Source organism: Triplophysa dalaica, chromosome 24 (genome assembly GCF_015846415.1).
Source record: "Triplophysa dalaica isolate WHDGS20190420 chromosome 24, ASM1584641v1, whole genome shotgun sequence".
Lineage (NCBI taxonomy): Eukaryota > Metazoa > Chordata > Actinopteri > Cypriniformes > Nemacheilidae > Triplophysa > Triplophysa dalaica.
The window spans coordinates 132,972-157,500 of NC_079565.1; the positions used below are offsets into that span (position 1 = coordinate 132,972).

General features: G+C 41.7%; 5 protein-coding genes and 1 long non-coding RNA gene across 11 annotated transcripts in view; 3 read left to right on the plus strand and 3 right to left on the minus strand.

Moving 5' to 3' along the window:
- Positions 1–1,441: 1,441 nt before the first annotated feature.
- Positions 1,442–9,955, minus strand: scamp2 (secretory carrier membrane protein 2). The gene is made up of 9 exons (XM_056739856.1): positions 9,815–9,955; positions 6,452–6,529; positions 6,282–6,356; positions 5,301–5,418; positions 5,096–5,224; positions 4,777–4,936; positions 3,719–3,820; positions 2,378–2,495; positions 1,442–2,301 (listed from the first exon to the last, which is right to left on the minus strand). Exons 1-9 carry the CDS (start codon positions 9,869–9,871, stop codon positions 2,155–2,157), a joined length of 984 nt encoding a protein of 327 aa, XP_056595834.1. The 5' UTR covers positions 9,872–9,955; the 3' UTR covers positions 1,442–2,154.
- Positions 9,834–13,620, plus strand: mpi (mannose phosphate isomerase). 3 transcript variants are annotated; one of them, XM_056739854.1, is made up of 9 exons: positions 9,834–9,966; positions 10,212–10,307; positions 10,487–10,614; positions 10,906–11,106; positions 11,178–11,319; positions 11,454–11,633; positions 11,705–11,878; positions 11,959–12,167; positions 12,238–13,620. In XM_056739854.1, exons 1-9 carry the CDS (start codon positions 9,963–9,965, stop codon positions 12,454–12,456), a joined length of 1,353 nt encoding a protein of 450 aa, XP_056595832.1. In that variant the 5' UTR covers positions 9,834–9,962; the 3' UTR covers positions 12,457–13,620. The 3 variants fall into 3 exon arrangements, with proteins under 3 accessions (XP_056595832.1, XP_056595831.1, XP_056595833.1); XM_056739853.1 differs by lacking the exon at positions 9,834–9,966 and having other exon boundaries at positions 10,103–10,307; XM_056739855.1 differs by lacking the exon at positions 9,834–9,966 and having other exon boundaries at positions 10,103–10,307; positions 12,242–12,406.
- A 944-nt stretch (positions 13,621–14,564) lies between these two features.
- On the minus strand, positions 14,565–16,129 carry plex9.2 (PML-like exon 9.2). Of its 2 annotated transcripts, none has more exons than XM_056739778.1 (2): positions 16,086–16,129; positions 14,565–15,255 (listed from the first exon to the last, which is right to left on the minus strand). In XM_056739778.1, exons 1-2 carry the CDS (start codon positions 16,090–16,092, stop codon positions 14,723–14,725), a joined length of 540 nt encoding a protein of 179 aa, XP_056595756.1. In that variant the 5' UTR covers positions 16,093–16,129; the 3' UTR covers positions 14,565–14,722. The 2 variants fall into 2 exon arrangements, with proteins under 2 accessions (XP_056595756.1, XP_056595755.1); XM_056739777.1 differs by lacking the exon at positions 16,086–16,129 and adding an exon at positions 15,377–16,014.
- Positions 15,071–18,840, plus strand: LOC130414094 (uncharacterized). Its single transcript, XR_008905574.1, has 2 exons — positions 15,071–15,206; positions 18,291–18,840. It is a non-coding gene; the product is annotated as an uncharacterized LOC130414094 (long non-coding RNA).
- On the minus strand, positions 16,848–23,614 carry best1 (bestrophin 1). Its single transcript, XM_056739773.1, has 10 exons — positions 23,485–23,614; positions 20,923–21,135; positions 20,756–20,850; positions 20,449–20,682; positions 19,778–19,932; positions 19,462–19,539; positions 19,146–19,298; positions 18,869–18,949; positions 18,295–18,446; positions 16,848–17,926 (listed from the first exon to the last, which is right to left on the minus strand). Exons 2-10 carry the CDS (start codon positions 21,072–21,074, stop codon positions 17,026–17,028), a joined length of 2,001 nt encoding a protein of 666 aa, XP_056595751.1. The 5' UTR covers positions 21,075–21,135; positions 23,485–23,614; the 3' UTR covers positions 16,848–17,025.
- Positions 23,615–23,941: 327 nt separating this feature from the next.
- The window catches only part of rab3il1 (RAB3A interacting protein (rabin3)-like 1), a 4,940-nt gene continuing 4,352 nt past the window's right edge, over positions 23,942–24,529 (plus strand). For 2 of the 3 annotated variants that reach the window (XM_056739774.1, XM_056739775.1), the window contains exons 1-2: positions 24,141–24,379; positions 24,459–24,529. The exon at positions 24,459–24,529 is cut by the window's right edge and continues 25 nt beyond it. In XM_056739774.1, the coding sequence (XP_056595752.1) occupies positions 24,143–24,379; positions 24,459–24,529 (308 nt within the window). In that variant the 5' untranslated portion in view covers positions 24,141–24,142. Of the gene's footprint in view, positions 24,082–24,140; positions 24,380–24,458 lie in introns of those variants that run through there. The other variant, XM_056739776.1, reaches the window with a different exon arrangement.

Consider the following 24,529-nt stretch of genomic DNA (forward strand, 5'->3'; position numbering starts at 1 on the left):
CTGAATAAACAACCAAACGGCAAGAATCTTAATGTTTGTTTAACAGTATTTTCATCAAATTGACCATCGAGTAAAAACATGTTTTCAAAGTTTATGAATACTGTTACACTCTTTTTTTATTTCACATTTATAAAGTCAATTTCATTGTTTGTATATGAAGCCATACATATGGTTCTCTCTACTCAAGGTTTAAACCAGTATGTAATTCATACAGTAATGACTGTGAAGTATTTCATCTCTAAGTTCATTAAAAATATTTTTCCATTTCAACTAATTTTTTTATAACTCAAATAATGAATATTGTACGTAAAAAGATATGCGATTTAATAAAAATAGGAAATATAATTGTATTAAATGGATGAGGAAAATAAGGTTGAATTGAACAAGCTGAATGTTATGTGAGGAAATACACAAAAGATTTCTACTGTCTTTTAATGAACTCACTGATGATTTTAAATGATATTAACATTATTTTCAAAGATTATTAGAGAAATATAATCTTAGTTTAAAGATCATTCTAACCTAAAAACGTTTAATATATATCTGTATATGAGTTAGTACATGAGGAGAAAACAATAACTGAAACAGAACATCAGATATCAGTAAATACAAGTGTTGTCACGGCACCTGAGAGAAACAACACACATGGACAAAAGTGTTTGTGATGTGACATCATGAAAGTCGTTTTCATATATTCACTGCCTAAAGACATTCAAGTGAACCTTTAACTGTTATATGTGATTGGCCTCTACGCTAATATGACTTTTGTTTTTCATGAGTTCCTGAGGACACGCAAGGCCGACAGACTCCAGATCCTCATGTCTTGATGACAACAGTCACAGCCTGTATCCAGATCTTTAGCCCAATTCTCTTTCGCTCTCTCATTTTGTATTAGCGTTTGTTAATATTTCACATTTTATTCTCATATTGTAAATAACCATGTGACAATCAGAGTCGGTGTTATTAAAGAACATATTATTTTGACTCACAAATCGGTTTAAAATCTGCTTCACTACACATGTACTTTAAATTTAAAAGACCAATAACAACACAAATTTCTAGAAAGCGATAAATGAATGATTTGATTACCTTTATTTCCCAAATTAAATCAAACAGAATTAGAATGACAGGCATGTAAACTTGAGTTTATTGTTGGATTTTGACTATAAATGGAAACATCTCGAGCTAATCTGTGTGTAAATAACAAAACTGAGGGGATGTTTGTCTTCATAAAGGACACAGTTCTGGTAAACGGACACGAATGATGATTGATGTGATGTTGCTCTGATTGACTGATGACACATTTCATGAATTCCAATCTTAAAGAAACCGTTGACTTGCACAAATTGGGTTACACAAACTCTTTTTAAAAGACTTTAAATCAAATGAATGTAGAATGTTATGAGTCATAAAAACAAAAATAAAATGTGTGAGGCCGAAATGTTCATCAAAAACATTTAATGTTCAGAACATGTTCTGTTGACAGACTGATCTTCAAAGAACTATAGAGCCCTTCCAAACATTTCAGGACTTTTATTTGCAAATATTTCTACACATTTCATGTTTTAAGTTCAATGGCCAGGATTTGAGTTGAAAGGATGAGAGGCAAACGAGTGAACATTTGGATTTGTTTGGCACGAAAGCAGAATTTTATAAACACAGAAATCATCTAAATGAACTAGTCAAAACTTCATGATCAAATGTTTCTGTTCAACACATCAAACCTTCAGTCTTACAATGAAGACAAACACACACACACACACAAACACACACTTACGCTCACGTCCTCCCAAAGAATTCTGGGAGTGTGTCTTTACTTCAGGCACTAACAAGGAATGTGTTTCAGGAATTGTATTCTCTTATAAATAATATTAAAGGGCATTATCCTCCGATGATTAACAACTCAATTTGTTGCAATCAACCCTACTTCTTAAACCATAAACATTCACTTAAACTTCGTCAATTATGTCAATGTACAGCCTATCCTATCCGTCTTTATCCTAACCCAAACAAAAAGACCCAGAACCATTTCTGCAGACACACACAAATAAACAAACACGCTGATGAACAACTTCAAACCTTCAGTCTGAAAACAATCAAACATGATGAATCCAGTGATGTGTGTGTGGCGTCTCTCGTGTGGATCTGAGGTTTTTAGTTTCTCTGAGCGGCGCTGGAGGCAGCACTGGTGGCGGCGCTGGTGGCGGCGCTCTGGAAGGTGCGGTTCGTCAGGACACCCTGAGAAAACTCCTGCTGTGCCTTCTGGAAGCTGGCGCCCGTGCGACGGTAGTGAGAATGTACCTGAGCGTGATCACAGCGAGCATCCGTCAATACACAAACACACTTCTCACACAGACCGTCAGTCAGAGCTACTCACCATTTTCAGTAAAACCACAGACATCACGGCGCAGACGGTGAAGAACGCTGCCACAACAATCATGATGATGCCTACCGCCGGGTTACTGCCCACCACAGACACGGCAGCAATCCAACCGCTGACATTCAACAAAAACAAACATCAAACATCAAACTCATTTCTACAGAGCAAAACCTTCAAAGATATCAACCAACGCACGACATCAACACTCGTGTAGCAGAACCTCATGATCATAATAATAATAATAATAATGTGTGTTAATATCAAACATTCTGATACTGAAGGGAAAGGTGGAAAGAATTGAGACGAAGAAAGAGAGAGCCAGAGGGAAGACACACTTCAGACAGGAAGTAAAGTGTTTTACAGGAAGTTCAGCAGCAGAAGTTAGTGCAGGAAAACAAGCCACATTCTATAGGGATCCAAAGAGATGACGTGTTCTGTTAGCGGCGTACGGGTTCACTCGATCAACAGCATGTGCGATATTATTCCCATAGACTTCTGGAAAATCGCAAAAAAATAAGCTCTGTGTTTAACAAACATGTGTTTATGACACTGACACGTTTTGTTCTATCAAGCTGTTCTTTAGAAGCTGACACCACATCTGTTACTTTTACAGCTGAAATACAATCGGCAGAAGTGAAGAGCTAACACGATGCTATCAACAGACTACACTTAAAGGAGTAGTTCACTTTCAAAAGAAAAGATCATGATCATTTACTCCCCTCATGTCATCAAAGATGTTTATGTGTTTCTTTCTTTAGTGGAAAAGAAATGAAGGTTTTTGATGAAAACTTTTCAGGATATTTCTCCATATAGTGACTTCAATGGACTCCAAACTCTTGAAGGTGAAAATGACAGTTTCAGTGCTGCCATAAATAAAGGTCTTATGTACTCAATCCATCACTCATTTAATTAAAAAAATACAAATGCATATGCTTTATAAACTCAAATGATCTGTTCTGAGATGTGTGTTCATGACTTCACAAAATACGTAGTTAAATTGAAAACTTGCACGTTTAACTTATAAACACCGACTCGGTACTTCCGCCAACTTCAAGCGTGACCTCTTCAACATAATTACGTACAAGTCATGAACATGATTATAAAGCATACATTTGTATATTTTATTACATGAGCGATGGTTTCTCTAGATAAGATCTTTATTCATGGTCTGCTGTGGTTTAAAGCTGCACTGAAACTGTCATTTTGACCTTCAAGCGTTTGAAGTACATTGAAGTCACTATATGGAGAAAAATCCTGAAATGTTTTCATCAAAAACACATTTTACACACACACACACACACACACACCAGCTGTATTTTAAAGAGAAGACATGTTTACCTGTTTCCCCATCTCGGGATGCCCACACTCTGAATGATGTAGATGCCAATTTGAGCGAAGAAAATGAAGAAGAAGAAAAAGAAGTTGAAGGAGGAATCAGACCTGAAAAACACAAATCCACATCATCTGGTCAATACTCTGAGTCTGAACTCACTCCAAAGCTTCCGCAGCAGTCTGAAGTCCTTCTGAAGAGTCACGTGGACAGAAAACAGGTTTTGTGTGAATCTCACAGGTCCATCAGTTGGCTCTGACACACCAGGACTGTCACAAAGTGATCTGAATGATTATTCATGAGAATTGTTTATTGGGTTTGGACATTGGATGCATGAGCGGCGTGTTCATTGATCTTTCACAGATGTCCAGACCTTCAGGAGTCACACCTGTTCTGTCAGTGTTGATGACATGTATTAAGCAGTTATTCTATATGTGCTGTAAATCATGTATTCATCTTCAGAAGCAGAATACGCCACAGAAGCTTTTCAAATATGTTAAACCCTTCAATGTTAATAGAATTAACTTTAGGTTAATAATGTAAACATTCCTGATCTTTGAGATCATTGTGCAGCCCTAGCAGAATGGGTTTTAATATTACAACTAAACTTATTCATTCATGAAGTACAGGATTCTGAGCAGGTCACTAAATGATTTCTGTCAGGTGCATTCAAATCTCCAGCTGTGGATTATCCCACTTATACCACGCCAGAGCTGTTATTGACTGAATATGGGTGTGGATGTCCTGTGGGATTGAATGGTTTAGGATTTCCTGCAGAAACACTAACATTCATCACATGTGCAGGAGGAACCCACAGAAAACGATCAATCCTTGAGTTTGTGACGTGTGTCAGTGACCTTCAGTTCTAATATGGGTTATATGTGTGTGTGCACTCACAGAGCGGTTTACACACACCTGTGTTCACATGAGAGCGGCTGATGCAGGACGAACCGTGAGCAGTTTTTAAAGTGTGAGAAAGCCGTGCTCCTTTTCTATTCATTTTCTTGTAAAAAGGGTTGTGGACACATATCACCCGTCACGTCACTGATGCCCATGATGACCTCACCTGAAGGCTTTATAGACCGGTCTGAACCAGCAGAGGAAGGAACAGGGTGTGAAGAGTATGAACCAGAGGATGGACAGACCGAAGTCCACACCTGCCACTGAGCTGTTGGTGAAGTCTGCCAGACACGCCAGAACATTCAGAAACAGAGTCACACAATGCCCTGCGCACACACACACAACACAACACAACAAATGACTTTCAGATTACTATAGAAATGATCCTGATAGTATAAATATATATTTTAAAATAACATTCTTGTTTGTGGGTGTGCGTGTCACTATGTGTGTGTGTGTGTGTGTGTGTGTGTGTGCACACTCACACATCCAGAGGTAATAAATCATTTTGCAGATTCTCTGGTGCTCTTGTGGGATGTCTGCAGAGATGTCCTGATAGAAGCAAGGCTTGATGGGAAAACTCTTCGGGAGAGGAGGCCAGTTGTTCTCTTTACCTGCGCAGAGACAGTATTTAAGACTTCAAACTTGTGTTTTATTTCACATCAGGAGCGTAGAATGTGTGTGTGTCACCTGTAGGTGTAGCTTCTCTGTTGTGTAACTCTTGCTCTCGTCGATCGAGCTCAGCTGATTTTCTCTCTAACTCCTCCTGCTGTTTGAGCAGATTCACCTGCGCAGCTGCAGCCGTGGCCTGTGCAGACGGACACACTTCTGTTAGGATCTCTGGAGTCATGATGCGTGTGTGCGTGTGTGAGAGTGAGTGCATGAGAGTGTGTGTGCGTTATGTGTGTGTGTGGATGTGCGTTTGCTTTGTGTGTGTGTATGTGCATTTGCTTTGTGTGTGTGTGTGTGTATGTGTGCGTTTGCTTTCTGTGTGTATGTGTGTGAGAGTGTGCATGTGTGTGCGTGTGTGAGAGTGAGTGCATGAGAGTGTGTGTGCGTTGTGTGTGTGTGTGTGTGGATGTGCGTTTGCTTTGTGTGTGTGTGTGTGAGCATTTGCTTTGTGTGTGTGTGTGTGTGTGTGTGTGTGTATGTGTGCGTTTGCTTTGTGTGTGTATGTGTGTGAGAGTGTGCATGCATGTGCGTGTGGGTGTGTATGTGTGTATGTGCGTTTGCTTTGTGCGTGTATGTGTGCATTTCGTTTGTGCCTGTATGTGTGTGAGAGTGTGCATGCGTGTGTGTGTGTGTGTATGTGTGCGTTTGCTTTCTGTGTGTATGTGTGTGAGAGTGTGCATGTGTGTGCGTGTGTGAGAGTGAGTGCATGAGAGTGTGTGTGCGTTGTGTGTGTGTGTGTGTGGATGTGCGTTTGCTTTGTGTGTGTGTGTGTGTGTGTGAGCATTTGCTTTGTGTGTGTGTGTGTGTGTGTGTGTGTGTGTATGTGTGCGTTTGCTTTGTGTGTGTATGTGTGTGAGAGTGTGCATGCATGTGCGTGTGGGTGTGTATGTGTGTATGTGCGTTTGCTTTGTGCGTGTATGTGTGCATTTCGTTTGTGCGTGTATGTGTGTGAGAGTGTGCATGCGTGTGTGTGTGTGTGTGTGTGTGTGTGATGTTTACCTGTGGACTGGGCTGCACTGATGGCTGCAGGACCGCAGGTTGAGATGGAGTGTTGCCTGCTGGGATTGTGGATCCCTGACAAACAAACACACACACAAACACAAACTCATTGTGTAGATCTTAGAGCCAAACACTGAACTCTGATTGGACGAGCTGAGCGGCGCACTTACTGTGTTACCATCAGGAAACGGATTGAAGTGTTCGATGCGATCGATTCCAGAGTTTGTCACCTGAGTGACCGACGGATCCTGCGAGACATCAGACATCATTTATCAGACATCATATATCATTTATCAGACATCATATCAGACATCATATATCATATATCAGACATCAGGCATCATTTATAGGAGATCATATATCATTTATCAGACATCAGACATCATTTATCAGACATCATATATCATTTATCAGACATCATTTATCAGACATCATATATCATTTATCAGACATCATATATCAGACATCATATATCATATATCAGACATCAGGCATCATTTATAGGAGATCATATATCATTTATCAGACATCAGACATCATTTATCAGACATCATATATCAGACATCATTTATCAGACATCATATATCATTTATCAGACATCATATATCAGACATCACATATCATATATCAGACATCATTTATCAGACATCAGGCATCATTTATAGGAGATCATATATCAGACATCACATATCATATATCAGACATCATTTATCAGACATCACACATCATATATCAAACATCATACATTAGACATCATATATCATTTATCAGACATCATTTATCATTTATCAGACATCATTTATCAGACATCATATATCATTTATCAGACATCATTTATCAGACATCATATATAATTTATCAGACATCAAATATCATTTATCATATATCATACATCGTATATCATTTATCATATATCAGACATCATTTATAAGACATCATTTATCAGACATCATTTATCATAAATCATATATCAGACATCAAATATCAGACATCATATATCATATATCAGACATCAAATATCAGACATCATATATCATATATCAGACATCATATATCAGATATCAGACATCATATATCAGATATCAGACATCATATATCAGATATCAGACATCATATATCAGATATCAGACATCATATATCAGATATCAGACATCATATATCAGATATCAGACATCATATATCAGACATCATATATCATATATCAGACATCATATATCAGATATCAGACATCATATATCATATATCAGACATCATATATCAGACATCATATATCAGATATCAGACATCATATATCATATATCAGACATCATATATCAGACATCATATATCAGACATCATTTATCAGACATCATATATAATTTATCAGACATCAAATATCATTTATCATATATCATACATCGTATATCATTTATCATATATCAGACATCATTTATAAGACATCATTTATCAGACATCATTTATCATAAATCATATATCAGACATCAAATATCAGACATCATATATCATATATCAGACATCAAATATCAGACATCATATATCATATATCAGACATCATATATCAGATATCAGACATCATATATCAGATATCAGACATCATATATCAGATATCAGACATCATATATCAGATATCAGACATCATATATCAGATATCAGACATCATATATCAGATATCAGACATCATATATCAGACATCATATATCATATATCAGACATCATATATCAGATATCAGACATCATATATCATATATCAGACATCATATATCATATATCAGACATCATATATCAGACATCATATATCAGATATCAGACATCATATATCATATATCAGACATCATATATCAGACATCATTTATCAGACATCATATATAATTTATCAGACATCAAATATCATTTATCATATATCATACATCGTATATCATTTATCATATATCAGACATCATTTATAAGACATCATTTATCAGACATCATTTATCATAAATCATATATCAGACATCAAATATCAGACATCATATATCATATATCAGACATCAAATATCAGACATCATATATCATATATCAGACATCTTATATCAGATATCAAACATCATATATCAGATATCAGACATCATATATCAGATATCAGACATCATATATCATATATCATATATCAGACATCATATATCAGACATCATATATCATATATCAGACATCATATATCAGACATCATATATCAGACATCATATATCAGATATCAGACATCATATATCATATATCAGACATCATATATCAGACATCATATATCATATATCAGACATCATATATCACACATCACACATCAGACATCAGACATCATACATCAGATATCACACATCACACATCATTTATCAGAAATCAAACATCATTTATCAGACATCACACACAAGTGAGTGAGGTTGTGGGTTTGATCCCAGGGGATTGCATATACCTATGTAAAATGTATAGGATAAAGCAATGTAAGTCACTTTGGATAAAAGCGTCTGCCAAATGCATAAATGTAAATGTTGAATGATGAGAGATCATTATTATGAGCTCACATGTGATTGATTCACTCCCTGTGTCAAACACTTTTAAAGCTTCATCTGTTTAGATTCATCTAGAATGTGTTTGTGTCTCAAAGATGATCAATGTGTGACAACAGCTGTACATGATGTGTGTTTACTGATGAAGCAGATGTCCAGAAGAGAAGTATAAAGTGTGCACAATAACACAATTCATATCATATGTGTCATGAGCGTGAAATCATCACTAAACATCATCTGTCAACACAAAACCTCATGTGAGTGAATATTGTGTCTGCTGATGAAAACATCTCCAGTGATGTGATAGTGTTAAAGAAATATGAAACACAATGAACGCGTTATGATGACAGCGGCACGTGTGTGACACTCTCAGTAGCATAACACACAACATCACACAGTGTCAATGATAAAGAGATGAGTCAACTGTCACCTCACTGTCTCATACTGAGAGAAATCCTGACAAATCTTACCAATGTGTCATAAACATAAACAAACATTTGGAGAAATAAGAATTCTGTGATGTCTGCGTGTTTACTGGAGCTCGAGACTGAAGTCATCCGTTCACACAAATACTTTATTACGACATTAGAATAATGTACACACATCCATTGTGACACACAGAAAGAACAGTCAACACAAGAGTGTGTGTGTGTGTGTGTGTGTGTGTGTGTGTGTGCGTGCGTGCGTGCGTGCGTGCGCGCGAGAGTGAGGAGTGGCCCTCCAAACCTGCGCACCTTCAACACACACACACACACACACACACACACACACACACACACACACAAACACACAAACACACACACACACACACGAACGCACGCACGCGCGCACACACACACTAACACACACACACTAACACACACACTAACACACACACACACACGTCGACATCCCATAAGAACCGATCTGAGCGGCGACTCTCTCCCGTGTCACCTGACACCTCACAAACTTTCTCTAAACTCTCCATAAGATGAGATTCTCCCGCGCGCATCTTACCTGAAATGGATTGACGTCGACTGGGTTTTCAAACGGGTTTGTGTCGAATCCCGACATCGTTTAGTGGCTTAATCCGCCTTTAGAGTCCGAGCTGAGCGGTACCGGAGCTGAGATCTGTGCTGCGCCGTTTCCTCTCCGCACTTCCGCGATGAGTGCGTAACGAGCACGCGCACGCGCACGACAACAGCGCCTGACAAGAGTCTTTAAGAACCTCTTAAGAAATTAATTTTGCCAGATTTTCTATTTACATCACGATATTCACTCTGCTGCTGAGGAAAAACAAAATAAATGCGCAGCACACATGAGCTTTATATCAAGCACAGATCTTCACGTATATTTACCTTTGTTAATGTAGTTATTTATTTATTTCTGATGTACATTTTTGTGTTTTGTTTAGGTTTGCCCCCCCAAAATAGCAATAGGATCCTAGAGGCTCGTGATTGGTTTGCCAACACTGACGTCATACACGTCGCAAACATGGCGGAAGTAAAAGGTCAGTTCAGTTTCTCATTTACACTTTTGTGTCTTTATTTAAGCCACAACACACACACACATTTGAACTGACGGATGAGGTGTGATGGTGGTGTGTGTTTGTGTTGTTCGCACGGCGATCTGTTGGTGTTTATTGCAGTATTTCTCCTGAAGGTTGTTTTGTGTGTCGTGTGTGTGCAGTGTTTCCTCTGTGCTGTGTGGTACAGAACTACGCGTGGGGTAAAGTGGGTCTGGACAGTGAGGTTGCGCGTCTCGTGCTCGGCGGAGATCCTCAGGCCGTCATACACGACGATGAACCCTATGCAGAGGTACTGACACACCCCTCAAATCATTCTGAGAATATCCATCCCATCATTACAAACTTGTGCAATGTTCTGTGGGTCACGTGATCGTACGTTTACATTATTCTGTGAATTATTCTTTTACCATACATGACACATTAGTCAAGTCGTTGTTTACTGCACACACACTGACACACAGTGTCTGTAAACAGCTGTCCACTTAAAGGTCAGTTTGACATTTCTCTATTAATAACTCAACTACAGTCATTCAGATGAGAAGCACCGTTCATGTGTTTGTCATTCTGGTCCTCGCTGTAGCTCTGGATGGGCGCTCATCCCAAAGGCGACGCTCTCATCAAAGACAACCGGATATCCCAGAGGACACTGGGGCAGTGGATTGCTGCTTTCCCAGGATGCCTGGGGTCAAAGGTCAAAGACACATTCCATGGGCAGCTACCCTTCCTCTTCAAAGTACTGTCCGTCAACACGGCTCTGTCCGTCCAGGCACATCCAAACAGAGTACGATACCTGCGCTTCTTTACCCGTACGGTTGCGCTGCGGTCCTAAGAGTCTTCTGTTGTTCTTGACAGGAGCTGGCGGCTAGACTTCACGCTCAATTCCCGGAACATTACCCTGATAGCAACCACAAGCCCGAGATGGCCATCGCCCTCACGCAGTTTGAGGGGCTCTGTGGCTTTCGGCCGGTGGATGAAATCCTCGACTTTCTCCAACGTGAGTTAGATGACGAAACTGAAGATGATCTAACCTTTATATATTTCGAGTCATGTGTGTCTGATGTCGTCTCTCCCTTCCTCTCATTTGTAAATGTTGAATTACAGAAGTGAAATGTTGTGTGTGTTTGTCAGATGTGCCGGAGTTCCGTGCACTGGTGAGCGCTGAAGCTGCCGAGGATCTCCGAAGGTCTCGGGATGATCCCGAGCGAACATCTCACGCGCTGAAGAAGTGTTTCACACGCATGATGAACTGTGAGAAGAAACTGTTGGTGGATCAACTCAACGTTCTGGTCAAACGCATCTCTGAGGAAGGTGAGACGAGGGTAGCAGAAATAAGAAGAAGAAGAAGGTTATGTGAGTGATGACATGTGTGTTGTGTTCAGAGGCAGCAGGCAGAGACACATCCAGCAGTAACGGAGAACTGTTGCTACGGTTACACTCACAGTATCCGGGAGATGTGGGATGTTTCTCCATCTACTTCCTTAATCGTATGGTTCTGCGGCCGGGCGAGGCCATGTTTCTGGGTGCCAATGAACCTCACGCGTATCTTTCTGGAGGTCAGAGGTCAACACACAGCGTTCCGTATTGTTCACGTGTTGATGACGTGTTTTATCATTGGTGTTCCTTCGTGTTCCAGACTGTGTGGAGTGCATGGCATGTTCTGATAACACCGTCCGTGCCGGACTGACTCCCAAATACATGGATGTGGACACGCTGTGTGAGATGCTGAACTATCGTCCTGCTCCGGCCAGCGCCAAAATCTTCCCGTGCGTGCGGGACCACTCGGACCCCTGCGTCTACCTGTACGACCCACCTGTTGCCGACTTCTCCGTCATGAGAATACAGGTGCGTCGATGACGATGATGCTTCACGCATGCAGGCATAACTTCAACTTATTCAAATGTGTTTTGTGTAGATAGCTGCGTCAGTCCAGCAGTACACAGTGAGCGCGCTGGAATCTGCCGGCATCCTTTTGGTCGTTGAAGGAGATGCCGTGGCCTCCTCCGCTGCGGCGCTCTCTGACATCACTCTACAGAGAGGCTCTGTGCTTTTCATTTCAGCCAATGAGAGTGTCTCTTTACAGGTGACGTCGTCGTCGGGCGTGACCATGTTCCGAGCCTGCTGTTTACTGTAGGACAGAATCTCTTGACGTGTTGCAGAATAACTCCGAGCTTGACCCACATGTTTACGGTTCAAATGATTGAGCTTACAAAATAACACTGAAATATAAATAATGAAGCCGGTGGAAGGATGAAATGTTTCTGTATGTCGTTTCGAAATGTATAAAGCTGGGAGTTCATGTACAATGCAAAAAATGACTTTCTTGCTGAATATCTTTGTCTTGTTTACCAGTACAAATGTCTAAAAGTTCTTGAATCATGATGCATTATCTCGAGAAACAAAATTACCCAAGATAAGTGTTGATTTTAGATAAAAAATATGAAATTTCAGTGAATATTTGCTTAAAACAAGCAGCTAAATCTTCTAATGGGTTAAAAGAAAGTATCTTGGATTAAAGTTTACATTTTTCTTAGTCCATAAATTCAAGATTATTTTTCTTACCCCATTGGAAGATTTTGCTGCTTGTTTTAAGGACAAATTCCATATTTTTGTTGTAAAAACATGACTTATTTTCTTGGGTAATTTTGCTCATCGAGATAATGCATCATGATTCAAGAATCTTTTGACATTTGTACTGTAAAACAAGACAAACATACTAAGAAAATATGTTTTTTAGCAGTGTACCAGTTTTACCGCAAAGTCCACATGAAACCATGAACACTGTCAGCTCCGGCGGTGAATGAGATCTTATCTATGATATCACACTATAGACGTTTAAGAACGGGTTTTGAGAAAGTAAATAATGTATGTTTGTTTTGAGAGAAGATGCACGACTGATGCATGATTTCTCTCACTCTGGCCATTAGGACTTTTGCACATACCATAAAAACACAAGTCCAGAGGGAGGACAGGAACATCTGTGCTTTACAATCAAATCTGGCTGAAACCTAACTTTGAGGAATTTCTCTTTTTTCAGATCACAGTTTTTCATACTGTTACTGTTGAACAACATTAAGACAGTTGAAGGGTTTTATTGGTGAGACTGACCAGTTTCTTCTTTATTCCTGTAACTGTTGTTACACTAGCAGTGTGTGATTATGATGAGCACAAAGGATTCTGGGAATTTCTGGGTATCTGCCTCTTTAAATGTGATTCTCTAAAAGAGGGATGAGAGCATGTACATGTATGAAGCATGTGTTTGAGTGATGTCATGTGAAATAAACACTTGTGTACTCTTCACCTGATTCTTTCTCATCGATGTTTTTATGACTTCACTTATCTAACAGGTTTCCAGCACAAAGGTGAAACTCTGTGTGTGTCATTGTTTAGAGACAGGGCGTTAACCCACACACACACACACACATGTGCAGAAACCTTTCATACAACCATGTTTTGCATGGCCTGTTTGATTTTGTTATTGATTTAATGAACAGTAAGTAACATTGCAGTTGGTGCTCTTATCATCATGTACATTATTGTGTCATTTCACAGTGATTTTAGTCACAGACAAAACACACTTAGGTATGTGTGGTCAATAACAGTCCACGGCACATTTAAAAAATATATTCCAAGACATATCTAAGCAGTATTCATAGGAACATTAGTGCATGTAGAATGATCTGAATTCACATTTAACCAAATATTATTACATTGGAATTAATAATAAAGATGATTTGATGATTAAACCTTACAATAAGTGTCCCTAAACAATGATTGTTCATATAAATGCCCTTTATATCATTTTAAGCATGTTTAAGAGCACATTTGAGCACTATGCAGCATTATAACATCCAGTAATGTCTCTGGGCCATAGAAGCCTGAGGCCTAAGTTCAAGAAGTTCTTGAGCTCTTCAGATGACTTGGAACATCTCACTTTGTTTGACTCGAGCAAATAAAGTTAACTCTTTGACACCTGGACCTTCTTTGTTAGAGATTTTTTGAACTGCAAGATCAACTTTTTCCGCATCAACATCAGTCTTTATTACTGTAGTCTCGGGTTTTAATTAAAAAAATATATATTATACCCATCTAACATTAAAATACATTTTCTTTAAAATGACATGAGAATCCACCATTACGATATAAACTGAAGTGAACAGCGCGCACACACAGTGACACGCGCACGCATACACTCTATATCACAGTTGTATTTTAAACAACGTTAAAATTAACACACAATAATCCATATCAATGTGTTTATTAAAGAACAGAAATACGCTTTAAAATGATATTCAAACTCTAGACGACGAACTGACGGGGGTGTGACGTTCATCTGTGACGTTCACAGCTGATTTAAAACGCTCTGATAAATCTGATGTTTGACTGACACCTGCCGTGACCTATGAGTCCAGAGTAAACACGTGTCTTTGAATGTGATTGGCTGTAGGTGTCAGGGCCCGGTAGAGTTTCTGAAGGGCCCGCACGTCCTCTAGAGCGTCATGAGCCGCGTACGAAACGCCCAGCAGGTTCTTCACCAGATTCTCCTGCGTGAAGCTCTTCAGTCCGCGGTCTTTCAGAAGCTGTCGGGCCAAAGGAAGAGTGTCCACAAATCCTGAAACTCCTCTCTGAAAATCTGCCCGGAGACTGAACTCATCCAGAGCTCGAGCCAAAACGTGACAGTCGAACCTGCGGATGTTGTGACCCGCCAGCAGAGGCCGACCCAGCGTGTGAATGAAGGTGATGAAGGACACCAGAGACTCGCGCAGAGAGTTCGTGAGCACGGGCCTGCCGCGCAGAAACAGACGGCGTCGTCTCACCCGGAAGCCCGTCACTCGGGACGCCCCGGGCTGAATGGGGCATCGAGGAACCATGAAGAGATTCAAGGTGTGATGTCCACAGACTGCAGCCAGCTGGACGATATCACACGAGAGATCTAAACACACACACATCACAAATGACAACACACGTGTTGTTTAGTTAGGCAGCTCATTAAGTGTTGATACACAGTCATGAACAGCTGCAGATTATGAAGTTTACAAAGTAAAGTGACTAACCGAGGCCAGTGGTTTCTAAATCAAAGAACACAACAGTACACACTGCAGGCTGTGACATCTTCACTGCGTCGGATTCTCGTGTGTTGTGTCTATGGCGCATGCGCGTCATGAATATGAGAAAAGTTAAACGCGAGCAAACCAATCACAGGCAGCGTCTTATGAATATTAAGTAACGTCACGATTGGACGTGGTTTGGCATTCAACGTCACAGACATGGACCGATTCATATCATTCAACAGCGCCATCTGGTGGACTGGACCAGTACATTCATTGTTAAAAATTAGTTAATTTATTTTCTTTTTAGTTTTTAGGGCGTGTTCACACGTTCAGTTCCAATAAAATCCCATGATCGGGTTCATTTTTTTGTCATAATCGCGGGGTTTATTCATGAAAGATTATAACGTGCGCATGTGTATGTCGACAAGATTATAATTTAGTGTTGATCATATAACACACACTTTACGTCCCCTCGCTTCTTCACAGTGCGTGTCGGTGGTGATTATTTTTAGTGGATATTAAGAAATCTAACCTTAACCCTAATCTACAAACAAACATTCAGTGTATGTTCGGCAGGTTATTTTTTATATGACTTTTGAATCAAAATTATTTATACATTAACATATCTATGCGTTCGGCACATTGTGCAGTAGGTCTAGAATAAAATGTAATTATCACATGGACGAAAGATCGCATAAAATGTATTCTTTACCTTCCATCTGTGTCGTGTAGAAGGATTAGATTTGATTCTCTCTCTCTCTGTCTCTCTCTCTCTCTTTCCCCCCCTCCCCCTCTCTTTCTTTCCCCCCCTCCCCCTCTCTTTCTTTCCCCCCCTCCCCCTCTCTTTCTCTCTCTCTCTTTCCCCCCCCTCCCCTCCCCCTCTCTCTCCTCCCCCTCTCTCTCCCCCCCTCTCTCTCTCCCCCCACTCCCCTCCCCCTCTCTCTCTCTCTCTCTCTGTTTGTTTCTCCTCTTTGCTCCGCCTCTCTGAAACGTGCAGATTTTTGACAAAGCTCATGGCTCTGATAAGCGAGGTGTGCTCTGATTGGCCAGTTCACCAGTGTGTAGTGATTGGTGGAATACTGCAAGCGTGTGATGGTCATGTGACACCTCTGACCATATTTGGAACATCAGGTTCCTCTTCAATTGTACTGACAGGTACACCACCTTACTCGAGGGCGGTCGACATTTGGGCGGTCTTAGTCACATCAGAACGCCAACTGACGTAGATTTGTGTGGGTGTGGTTACACCAGGCGTTTCAGGTCTGGGTGAGCATTCGCTTTTACATAGAATGACTGCAGGTGATGATAAGATTTACAGATGTTTTGTCTGGCGTAAATCAGAATGAAGGTGTTTGTTATACAGGTACAGTGTTTATTGTAAAACGGGAAAGACCTAGAAACTAATTAAAGGAACATGATAGCACACGCTTTTGTACCCACAACGATGTCATTCACAATGAAATCTACATCGACGGAATGATAAAAGAATATTTTATTCTGTCATGGGATTAGGAGTGACATGACATCTTTTTTTGTTCTGGTTTCTTCATTTGAAACAGTCAGAGTTCGGCCGCCTTGATTCTTGACTGATGTCATCATCTGAATGTCTCAACTGACCAATCAGAGTGAAGTCTGTGTCGACCACTGAAGCTTCATTTCTCTCTCATCCTAGCCAGCAGATCGCCCTCAGCCAATGAGATTCCAGAGTCATTGGGAGGGTTGTGTTGATTGGCTGTCTGCTGAGTGTCTGTGGGAGTGGTGCTGATGGGATTGGCTGTGTTGGCGGTGTTGCTTCTGCTGATTGGCCAGGGGTTATTCACGCCACCGTTGCACGAGTTGGTGTTGTTGTTGCTGTTAGCTGCCGTGGGGACGTTCACGCTTCCTGAACTGGCAGTTTGTGGCCAAGATGAAGGGGTGAAAGAAAAGACTGATGCCCCCGATGCCCGAGCGCTCGAGGGGGCCGACGGACCCTCTCCGGTCAGCGGATGGTGGGACAACAACCCCAGGCGTAATTTGGCAGGAGGGCACAGCTCCGGCACCGGATCAGGGAAGGAGAAAGCCGGACGTTCGGCGTCTTCGTTCACCCAAGGGAAGGCAGATGAAGGAGGCGGCGACAGGTGGCCGGGCGTTTCGGGCGGAGCCGGGACTTGTTGTGTCAGGGAGGTGGAGCTGTCTGCACAGTCACCCTGAACTCTTCGAGGTCTGGGTCGTGGTATAGCTGGGGGAACGCAGTGGATGGGTGTCTGGGGACAGCTGTAGAAACCCGGTCTTTCATACAGCGGCATGGAGGAGAAAGCGTCCTCGGCTATGTTCCGCCCGGGCATCGATGGGCTTTCGGGATGCAGGTAAAGAGGGAATCGTGAGAATGGAGCTCTGGGGCGACGGCGCAGGAGAGAGACACGAGACGAGGGCGATGGGCGAGGGTAACTGGGGGACTGAACGCCCAGCAGACGACTCAAGCTGCCCAGAAATGGAGTGGAATGATTGGCTTCTTCGTTTTCTTTAATTTGCTCCAGATTGGGCTGCTGGAATTCCATTTCCTCTTTGGTAACACTGACAGAGAGAGAGAGAGAGACAACTGACCCTTAGAAAGTTCTGTTACACAAAATAACACTTTGGATAATTCGTTTTTGATCATATTTTCATTGAACTTTAATGTTCTTGCTGATTTATGTTAGGAAACAATTATTAATCTGTTTTGACTGAGATCAGCTACATTTTGTGTGTCAGGCAGAAATCACAGGAAATGAAGTTTTCTTGAAAATGTAAAAATGCAGAGAGGTTTGTTAATATCAATTAATATCAGTATTGAAAAAATAGAAGTCTATGGCAAGTCCCCACGGAGATAATAAACCAGACATGTGTGTGTGTGTTTGATTGTGTGTGTGTGTGTTTTTGTTTGTGTGTGTGTGTTTAGTCACCTGATGTCCAGAGCAGATCCCATAAATGATGGTTTGCGGTGTTCAGCACTGGCAGCTGTGTAAGGCGGCTGAGGTTCAGATTCGTTCCAGTATTTGTCTCGTTCGATGTGAGGAACCAGATCAAACATCTCATCCACTGACAGCAAAGACACCTGGGAAACAAAACGAAACATTTCATGTAACTGCACGCTTCTGGCCTGAAGTAAACCTCCAGTCTGTGTTTGACTAGTGGCTAATGTTTCATCAATATATTTTTTTATGTATATAAACGTTCATTTATTGGAATATTTTTTTGTATAAAACTGTATTAATTAATTAATTTGCTTTATTTTATTTTATACTAAATTTTTAAATGGGCCTTGTAACTTTGTCTCATTTAAGTTTAGCCAGGTTACAGTTGTTCTGCTGTATTACTGGTAAGACTTGCTGGCTAATGACTTCAGTTTGGGCAACAATAGGGAGCATAAATGTTTGTTTATGTCGTTGCTTTGAAAGCGTCTATAGAACATGTTTAAACACATCAACTGTCATAAACAAACAGACGTTCATGATGTGTGTGAATCACATGATCTACCTGTAAATTACGATCCACCAACCAGTTTGTCTCAAAATCATCATCATCTTCTCCAAAGGGGTTTATAAGCTGCTCTGCAACCTACACACACACAAACAAATACACACAAACACACACACGCACGCACATGTTATTTCTCAGGTGAACTGTGATGATGTCAGTTTAGTTTTTCTATACATAAGCATGTTATCATGTGTGTGTCATTTGCTATCAGTTTTTAACACAATGTCTGGGTTGTTGCCATGGCACTGAGAGATGGTTGCTAAGGTGTTCTGACCTTCAGCCAGCCAACATAGAAGAAGAACTGCAGTAAGGTGAAGACGGGCAAGTAGAAGTCAAGATTGTGACCTGGGTAACCCTGGGCGGGGTCAAGAAACTGCCGACCAATCAGACAAGCCAGAAAGAAGCTGTAGACAGCAACGGTCACCACCTGTCCGAGAGTAAAGAAACACGTGAATCATGTCCATCAGAGATCAAATAACACTGAGAGATGATGTTGAGAATCATTGGGGCTTGATGTCATGTATTTTGATATCACACGATCAGAATGGGATGATTGACACATTATTTCTACAGTGTGTGAAGAGTCCGACCTGTGTGTAGACGAGGGGTAAACTGATCCAGTCATATCCATACAGTCTCATACACTGAGAGCGAAGTGTGTTTAACTCCTGACAAATAAAAGAACACACGGCTCACATCAGGCTCACAAGACTTCACACACGTACACATGTGTACACACACACACACAGTCTCATTCACTTATTAACTTGATCTCAAATGTTTCCAATACAGCAAAAATTACATTTCATTACACACACACACACACACACACACACACAGACGCACACAAAAAGACAGACAGGCAAGCACACACACAGACAGTCACACAGGTGTGATGAGTCCTACAGTGAGTATGGCCGTCATGGCGACATCATTATTGATTCGTCCTTCAGTCCGAGCTCTCATGGCCAGACTGACAAACCACATACAGGGAATCCAGAATTTATTATGAGCTGAAGGTAAATCCTCAAACTGTCTGAGTTCTTCAGCAGTCATGAGACCTGTGAGAGAGAACATCACATCAACTGAGCGTGACGAGTGAATGCTGTAAACACTCCTGACCCATAATTCCCTGCTTCCTTCTTGAGCTGTAAACCCAGACACTGCAGGGTACGGCTCCATAATCTCTGTTATTACACACACACGCCGTCAAGCTTCCGGAACTCACCAGGAACACAAACTTACAAAACAACAACACAATGGCATTCTTACAGTACCACACAACACTGATATGTGTGACCCTTCTTTTCTGTTGTGAACACTCGGGTCTCTTCATCGATGACACAAATATAAGACACAGAGTTACACCGGAAACAAAGATTCACGTTCTTTACTTTCACCTAACACAAACTCAAACTCGCTGCCTTAAAGGGGCAGATGCACAAAATAGCTTTTTAACCCTCACATATTAAACTAAAGTCTTTTCAAACACAAAAGAAACTAAACAAAGAAAGAAATGAGTTAAAGACTATGAAGGTTACATGTGTATGAAAGACGTGGACGTGTGTGTGTCGTACCGGCCTGTAGCAGGTGGTCCATGGTGGGGAATCTCTTGTAGACGGCCGTGCTGATGGAGCGATAGATCAGAACGCCTGACAGGTTTGCGTAACGCACCAGAGTTCTGCGGACCAGTCTGGACCCTTCGTCAGACCCCCGCACATGCCCACTGACCAGCGCCGCCAGCCGGTCGGGCCACGGGACGCTCTCGAACTGACCCCACCATCGAGACACCACCAGAGTCACATAGAAACCTGTGGCAGCACGGGTTATTCACATCCATCACGCTGACCTTTCACCTCTGTGTCACTTCACATGTATTCTTACCCAGCACGAAGGAGACAGGGATGAGCTGAGCGTACTGATCGCAGTAGATGGAGAGCTTCTCAAACCTCCTCCGCTGTCCGTCGTCCAGCACACACCTGTCAATCAAACACTCAGCGGTGGATGTGAGCGTGTCAGAGCAGGTCTGAGGTCAGTGAAGAGATGTTTACCTGTACGTGAAGCTGATGGTGCAGTACATCAGAGCGAAGATGAGCAGCTCTCTGTACAACAGCTTGTAAATGCTTCCCTTCCATCTGAGCAGCAGACGGTAAAACGTGCCCAGCCGGGCATCTGCCACCCACCGGGAGTATGTGACCGTCATTAGCGCCCGCTCGTCCACTCGCAGTCGATCTCAACGCCAGAAAACATCATTCCACACGTCCCTTCATGGAGAAAAGAAATGATTCTAACACAGAATTAAAAAAATGATGCCGAGTAGAAAAGCTCAAGTGGATGTGTGACACAGTTTCTGAAACACACTGAGTGTGTGAAGGAAGGAAGTGTGTGTGATGCACTGCTGGTCACCTGACCGTAAATCTGTTTCTAATGACAAATGAAGCATTGTGCAAAACTGACTGAGGGCTTAATCTTAACAAAAAACACAACACACACACACACACTGTTTCATAACGTTAAATCATGAGCAGATGCTGATGAGGGGTCTCTAGTGTCTCTCTGACGCCCTCTAGAGGAGAACACGTGACACGTGACTGACTGGACACACACCAGCACTGACAACACTTCATTCATGAATCATGAAGGTTCTGTGTGTCAAGAGGTCAAGAGGTCATCGGGTCATCTCCTGTCGTGATCAAAGTTCTCTTCACGTGCATTCGGTTAAAAAACACATGTTTGTACTTGAACTACTTATCCTGGTTTATCCACACACACACACACACACACACACACACACACACACACAATGCTGCATTAACACTTTGATAAGTGAGTGGAAACTTTCACACACAAAATCATTTCTTAACAGTGACCTTATCGAGCGTGTGTGAGAGAGAGAGAGAGAGAGAGAGAAAGAGAGCGAGCGAGAGAGAGAACGAGAGAGAGAGACAGAGAGAGAGAGAGAGAGAGAGACAGAGAGAGAGAGAGAGAGAGAGAGAGAGAGAGAGAGAGAGAGAGAGAGAGAGAGAAAGAGAGCGAGCGAGCGAGAGAGAGAGACAGAGACAGAGACAGAGAGAGAGAGAGAGAGAGAGAGAGAGAGAGAGAGAGAGAGACAGAGAGAGAGACAGAGAGAGAGACAGAGAGACAGAGAGACAGAGAGAGAGAGAGAGAGATTATATTATATCAATTATAGAACCAATCGCGCTGTATGGAAGTGAGGTTTGGGGTCCTCTCGCCAACCAAGAGTTCAGCAGATGGGACAAACACCCAATAGAGATTCTGCAAACAGAAATGTGTAAAAACATTCTACGGGTACAGAGAAAAACTCCAAACAACGCCTGCAGAGCAGAATTAGGACTGTATCCTCTAATCATTAAAATACAAAAAAGAGCTTTAAAATTCTACACACACCTTAAGAACAGCGACACAGACACACTCCATCACAAAGCCTTAAGTCATCAAGAGCTGAGCCCAGAGAGAAACCCCTTCATCCAACTGATCTCACAACTAACTCTACAACCCCAAACATGCCCAAGTCAACCCCAAACCCCAGCCAGACTAAACCAAATGATGAAAAGACAAAAAGAGAAATATGTCAAACACTGGACAGAAGCAACAGCTCAGCAAAGTAAAGTGGAATGCTATCTGTCACTAAAGAGAGAATATAAAGTGTCAGAATACCTCACAAGCGTATCAGACCCTAAACTAAGAAAAGTGTTGAGCATGTACAGACTCAGTGATCACCAGCTCACTGTAGAGACGGGCAGACACAGACACACATGGACACCGAGAGAAGAGCGACTGTGTCCACACTGCACACACAATCAAGTGGAAACAGAGCTGCACTTTCTCCTCTCCTGTCCCAACTACACACACATCAGAGAAACATTCTTCCCCCAGTTTACAAACTTACACAAAGACTTTGACCAGTTTCAACAAAAGGACAAGATCTCATACATACTGGGAGAAAAGTCAAGAAGCTCAAACCTGGCTGCAAGATATGTCAAGTCCTGCCACGACCAAAGAACAAGCAGCACAACACAACACAACACTGACAGAACAACACACACAAACTGACACTATCACCCTTATTGAGAACTTTAATTAAAACTGTTTTTCTGTTTATATTGAGATGTATATATATATAGATTTTTACTTATAGACTTTTAATTTTATTCTATCTTATTTTTGATCTTAATCTGTATTTCTGCATGTTTATATTTAATCTTGTGCTTTGGCAATGTAAATTTTCTTTTATCATGCCAATAAAGCTCCTTTGAATCTTGAATCTTGAATCTTGAGAGAGAGAGAGAGAGAGAGAGAGAGAGAGAGAGAGAGAGAGAGAGAGAGAGAGACAGAGAGAGAGAGAGAGAGAGAGACAGAGAGACAGAGAGAGAGAGAGAGAGAGAGAGAGAGAGACAGAGAGAGAGAGAGAGAGAGAGAGAGACAGAGAGAGAGAGAGAGAGAGTGGCACTGGAGTACATTATGCAGGTCAAGAAGGTGTTGAAGGGTTAGGGTTATTTTTGAATATTGAATTGAATATTTTTTCACTTTTTGTATATAGTGTTCATTGTTTCTATTTAATTTCTCTTAATGTATATTTGCACTATATGTACACTTTCTTCTGCCCAAAGCTCCTTCTGATTCTCTGTTGATCATCTACACAACGGCTCCAGGTGATGAGGTGCTTGTGAAAGAGTATTCTGGGATGGCGGTGTTCTTCAGCAGATGACCTCAGAGACCAGCAGAGGAAGAGAGATGATCGATCAACAGGTGAGTTTGGAATTCTCAAACGACCAGCATGAAACTTTAGTAATGTAGATATGAGAACATCATCGTGATACCGTCACATTACTCATCAAATATTATTCAAATGTTCTTCAACAGCGAGCTGTCACGAGAAGAGCACCCACCCTAAACACAACACAACACAACACAACACAACACACTGTGGTATTTGTCTGTGCGCATCACGTGACGCGTGTGTCCGCCTCCTAGTGTCATGTGACGTGATTGACAGCCGAATCTTTTCCTGCTCAATCTCAGTGTGGAAAGTTTGAGGCAAACAAATCACAACCAGGTGGACCGGAGCGGCTCTGCTCGTCCTCGCGTCTGTTCTGTTGCGTTATCTTATGTAACTTTATCGCTTCTGCAACATTTTGAGTGCTGACGTCAGCGGCGAGCCGATAGTCCTGTGTCCGAGCGGAGTGACGGTAAGAGCGGGAGCGCGCACGGGAAATGCCGCCGGAGACGCCCTGAAGTTTAGTCAGAGGAATGTTTGGAGGTTTGACAGGTGAAGTGTTTCTCTCGTGCAGGCTGGTAGAACTGGAGTCGGAGTCGAGCCGGTTGGGGGCAGATGGGGGGGCAGGGGGACCGATGCCCGGGGAGCACGAGACCACAGCGGCTGAGAGGAGAGACGCGTATAACATCTCTCGTCTGCGCAGCTCTTCTCTGGAGATCCGAGAGAAAGGAACAGAGATCCTCCGAGAGCAACTCGACGCTGCGCAGAAGGTCATTTTCTCTCATGTCTCGTCAGAATTCTCTTCTCTGTGATTCTTTTCTCTTCACTGCGTGTCATCGGTGTGTTTAGGAGTTAAAGTCAAAGGATGAGGAGTGTGTCCGACTGTCTCACGTCAGGAATCAGCTCGAGCTGGAATTGGA

What these genes read in the sequence shown, in the direction of transcription:
- plex9.2 (XM_056739777.1), bottom strand. Translation starts at nt 15,485, where the DNA reads ATGACGCGCATGCGCCATAGACACAACACACGAGAATCCGACGCAGTG. An exon ending in TTTAGAAACCACTGGCCTCG is followed by an intron (nt 15,256 to 15,376) that starts GTTAGTCACTTT and finishes GTGTGTGTTTAG; the next exon opens with ATCTCTCGTGTGATATCGTC.
- scamp2 (XM_056739856.1), bottom strand. Translation starts at nt 9,871, where the DNA reads ATGTCGGGATTCGACACAAACCCGTTTGAAAACCCAGTCGACGTCAAT. An exon ending in CAGTGCAGCCCAGTCCACAG is followed by an intron (nt 5,419 to 6,281) that starts GTAAACATCACA and finishes CCGTCTGCACAG; the next exon opens with GCCACGGCTGCAGCTGCGCA. An exon ending in GATTTATTACCTCTGGATGT is followed by an intron (nt 4,937 to 5,095) that starts GTGAGTGTGCAC and finishes GTGTGTGCGCAG; the next exon opens with GGCATTGTGTGACTCTGTTT.
- mpi (XM_056739853.1), top strand. Translation starts at nt 10,103, where the DNA reads ATGCGCAGCACACATGAGCTTTATATCAAGCACAGATCTTCACGTATA. An exon ending in TCCAGGCACATCCAAACAGA is followed by an intron (nt 11,107 to 11,177) that starts GTACGATACCTG and finishes TGTTCTTGACAG; the next exon opens with GAGCTGGCGGCTAGACTTCA. An exon ending in TCTCCGTCATGAGAATACAG is followed by an intron (nt 12,168 to 12,237) that starts GTGCGTCGATGA and finishes TGTTTTGTGTAG; the next exon opens with ATAGCTGCGTCAGTCCAGCA.
- best1 (XM_056739773.1), bottom strand. Translation starts at nt 21,074, where the DNA reads ATGACGGTCACATACTCCCGGTGGGTGGCAGATGCCCGGCTGGGCACG. An exon ending in TGGTGGATCGTAATTTACAG is followed by an intron (nt 18,447 to 18,868) that starts GTAGATCATGTG and finishes TTTGTTTCCCAG; the next exon opens with GTGTCTTTGCTGTCAGTGGA. An exon ending in GGATCTGCTCTGGACATCAG is followed by an intron (nt 17,927 to 18,294) that starts GTGACTAAACAC and finishes TCTCTCTGTCAG; the next exon opens with TGTTACCAAAGAGGAAATGG.